Source organism: Meleagris gallopavo, chromosome 6 (genome assembly GCF_000146605.3).
Source record: "Meleagris gallopavo isolate NT-WF06-2002-E0010 breed Aviagen turkey brand Nicholas breeding stock chromosome 6, Turkey_5.1, whole genome shotgun sequence".
Taxonomy (NCBI): Eukaryota; Metazoa; Chordata; class Aves; order Galliformes; family Phasianidae; genus Meleagris; species Meleagris gallopavo.
In genome coordinates, this window is record NC_015016.2 from 45,453,723 (window position 1) to 45,457,589 (window position 3,867).

General features: G+C 49.2%; 1 protein-coding gene across 1 annotated transcript in view; it reads right to left on the reverse strand.

Annotated features, from left to right (window-relative positions):
• Positions 1–3,867, reverse strand: part of EEPD1 (endonuclease/exonuclease/phosphatase family domain containing 1) — a 60,588-nt gene that overhangs the window by 54,958 nt on the left and 1,763 nt on the right. The window contains exon 3 of the mRNA XM_031554056.1: positions 3,073–3,864. Within this exon, the coding sequence (XP_031409916.1) occupies positions 3,073–3,864 (792 nt within the window). The remainder of the gene's footprint in view (positions 1–3,072; positions 3,865–3,867) is intronic.

Consider the following 3,867-nt stretch of genomic DNA (forward strand, 5'->3'; position numbering starts at 1 on the left):
GTTTGTTTGTCTTAAATAAATGAGGGCACTCTTTCTTCCCTTTCCTGCAACACCGTTCTTTCAGTGCAAAACTGCCCAGGGCTTGAAGAAAGCCTCATCTTCCAGCCTCACCTGGAAATGAGCAGCACTTCTTCCCATTGCTAGTGCCTGAAAGAAGTCCAAGAGGTCTCAAAGTTGTGTGAAGTGAACGGGGATGAAGAAAAATTTAAAAATACATATTTAAAAGCACAAAAAAACAGTCTTTCAACTGTCATGAAAGCTCTTGTACAGAGATCTACAGCTCAGATTAAGATTCTTCACTGCTCTTTACACATTATTTATGACTATCTATCTACTTGACTTGCTGTATGTTCTCGGGCTTAGAAAGTAAGAGGATGCAGGCTGTCACACAGGAGCCACGCTCACCAAGCAGCCCCTGAGACCACACAGAATTGCATGACTTAGGTACGTGTGGATGGCAGAGCACAAAGTGCATTAGCAAAAAGGCAGCACGCTTACGAGCTAAGCTGTCAGGCTAAACAGACTTCAGATCAACCAGGAAAAGCTTGCTGCTGAAGTTCCCTGCTATGACCATCCACTGAGCACCTTAAGCACACACCTTCTGTAGCACACTGATTGTGTCAGGCCAAAGCACTGGGAAGCCCTGTGCAACACCAATGTGTTCCTAACTAAAGAAGATGAGTTTTCCCTGACAATTATCAACTGAAGGCAATTCATCTGGGCAAAGATTAGCTTGCAGGCCATTTTATCAGCTTCCAGGGTCTGTAGCTAGGGGAACATGGACTTCACGTGCATGAGAGGCTGCTTCTGATCTCAGCGAAGCCTCTTACAGCAGCAAAGCTCCATGGACCTCAGCAACACAGCACAAGCAAGAGGAAATTCCTTCCTGCTCCTCCCTGAGATGCTGAGTAAAACTTTTCCCAGCGTATACTTTTTTTCCTGCATTGTGTTGATTTTTCTGTTCCCATATTTACTTTCCCAGAAAGCTTTCACAGGCCTGTCTGTGGATGTACATCACTCACTCTTTTCTTTTCAGCTTATCAGAAGTGTGGTCAAGTACTGAAAACAATTGTACAGTGCGTATTTGTGCAATTAAATGGAACATGAAGAAAAAACTACTTGTATCGAGCTCCTTCAGTTTCAGAGAGTGTTCACTCCACTAATCGAGTACCTGCTTGGCTACTCTGGATAGAAAGAAAGTGACATGCAGGCTAAAATCAGAAAGTCTACAGGCACAGCGTGCAGCCTGGGCCAACACAGGCTTATGTTGTAAGCCACTTTCTCTGTCTTTTTCAATAGATGTATTGTTTGGGTTGTGCTTCTCCCCCAATACTGCTGAAGATGCAGAAGTGAGGGGCAGTTAGCACTTCACCAGAAGAGGGACTAAGGTAAATAAAGAAGTAGAAATCACCAAAGGCACTTTTTTTTTTTTTCCCACCAGAACTGGAACCCAACAATCCTAAGATTGGAGGGATGAAGAGACGGATGCTCCCCAGCAGCAATACCTGCCCCTGACACCCAGCTCCATGAGATCTCATCCCCAGGACCATCCCAGCCAGCACACCTGGAAGAGCAATCACTGAGGAAAGGGGGAGGTGTGAGGTGTCTGAAATAGCAGCACAGCCAACGAGAACTAAAAGCGCAACATCTAACTGCTCCTAGCTGGACTCTCAGCTCCATTTTGGCTTCTGTGTTGTCATGGCTGGAAGCTGATAGACGTTTCCTATGCTGGAGCATTGGGTGCCCCTATACCACACAGCAAGCAGGAGGAAAGCTGCACAGAAGTGTCCCTAACTGGGGACACTGTACCACAACACCGGATGCCAAAACACTGTTACCATCTTTCCAGCGTGCCTAACCTCTGTGACCACATGGACAACAGCCATCATTCAGCATGGCAGCTCGGTTCCAGGGAAGGAAAGGGCTCCTGGCAGCACCAAGCATAACGGTTTGTCAGCATTTCCTTTCCCCATCATAATCTCATATTTAGAAGTCTGAGAATCACCCTACTAATTTCCAGCTGGGATTCTGAACAGAAGCCAGAGAGAAAAGCAAGTTTCCCAATGCCACAAACTAAACAACAGATAAGCTGAAACAGATTTAACATGTGAAAAGGAGAAGGCAAAATTACAGCAAAATCTTCACTGCGTTCTTACAGAGAGTTTAGCAACAAAGTTCTTTGGAAAAGAGACACCCCAGTACTGCTGCGTAATTACTTACAAAAAAAACACTCTTGGCTTTGCAGCCGTGAAACAGAAGTACCAGCCTAGTTCGTTTCAAAGGTCAGCTTGGCCACTGACCATACTGCAAACAGATCATATGCCGTGTCTCTAAAGTCAGTGAAGTCTGGGCTGGCTGCCTGCCTGCAGGAGGGTTTCAGTCCTGCTCACCAGATGCCCTGCCACCAGCAAAGAGGGAAGAGGCAGCCAGTCATATCAGCATGGCACGGGGACAATCCAGGTAGCTGCCCCACATTAAGCACTCTTGCAGATGAGCAGCTTCTCCAGCTTAGCAAATACTCAGCGAATGCTTGCTCATTATTGACCTGTGTCACCCTCATGAGATGAGCTGTGGCATTCCACACTCATTATACAGCCCAAGGCATGCTCTGAAGTCTTTTAATCTCCCCCTAATGAGGAGTAGGCACAAGGCAGAGCAAACTACAGCCCCAACACTGAGGTTAAGTCACAGCCCCAAGCAAAGCATTTTCGCTTCTGGTAGGAAAGAAAAGTCTGTGACTTGTTCAAAAGGCTCTCACTTTTTGCAGAACCGATCCTTGATCATGGCAACAAGCCCTAACTGGCCCACTGTGACCAACCATAACCAATAAGCATAAGTACACATGAATTTAACCGGGTGGCTCACCATCTGTCAAGGACTTGAATAGCTTTATCAAGAGACAATCACCATACCCCCCAGCATCAGGACTCAATTAGGGATCCACCACAAGGAGCGGGAATGGAAGGCAAGAAGGAAGAAGGTACTAGGATCACAATGGGGCACTACAGCACCTAAAGCCTAGAGGTATTGACCAAGGGAAGCTGATCCAACAGGACAAATGCTGCCTCTTACCTGTTCTCCAGCAACGTCATGCAGATGACCTCCCGCACACCTGGGTTGTTGGCTTTCTCGATGGAGCAGCTCTGCAGGTTCCACGTAGCCACCCTCAGCACGGGCCTGCCATCCCTCAGCCCCCCGAACATCTCCACAGAGGGGCGAGTGGAGATGATCTGGGTTGGGCCTCCAGGGGGAAAATCCAAGTCCTCACTCTGGAGGCTGAGAGAAGTAGGGCTGGGATGAGGCTTGGCTGTGAAGTTGAGGCCACCATTGGTGTTCGTTGAAGGGGGTCGGGACCTCTCTGCAAAAATCTGATGCCGGATTTTGTCTAGGAAGGAGGAATTGATGCAGTTCATCCTCACCAGGTCCTCGATACTTTTGAAGGGCCCGTGCTCCTTGCGGTAGTCCACGATGCTGTTGGCGATCTTCTCGGTGATGCCGCGGATGCTCATGAGCTGCGCCGGCGTGGCGGTGTTGATGTTGATCTTGGTGGCGGACAGGTGGTGCTCAGAGGCCGGGTCCTTCCGCAGGGAGCTGGGCGAATGCTGCGCCGAGCTGCCCTTACTGCTCACGCAGATCTCGAACTTCACCTGCTCCAGCTTGGCCGCCCCCACCCCGCTCACCAGCGCCAAGTCCTCCACCTTCTTGAAGCCACCGATGTACTCTCGGTATTCCACAATGTTCTGGGCCACCACTCGGGTGACCCCGGGCAGAGTCATCAGCTCCTCCTCGGTGGCCGTGTTGATGTTGAGCCTCTCCTGGTTGACCAGGATGTTGCTGAAGTTGCACGCCGCGCTGAACTTGCGGCTG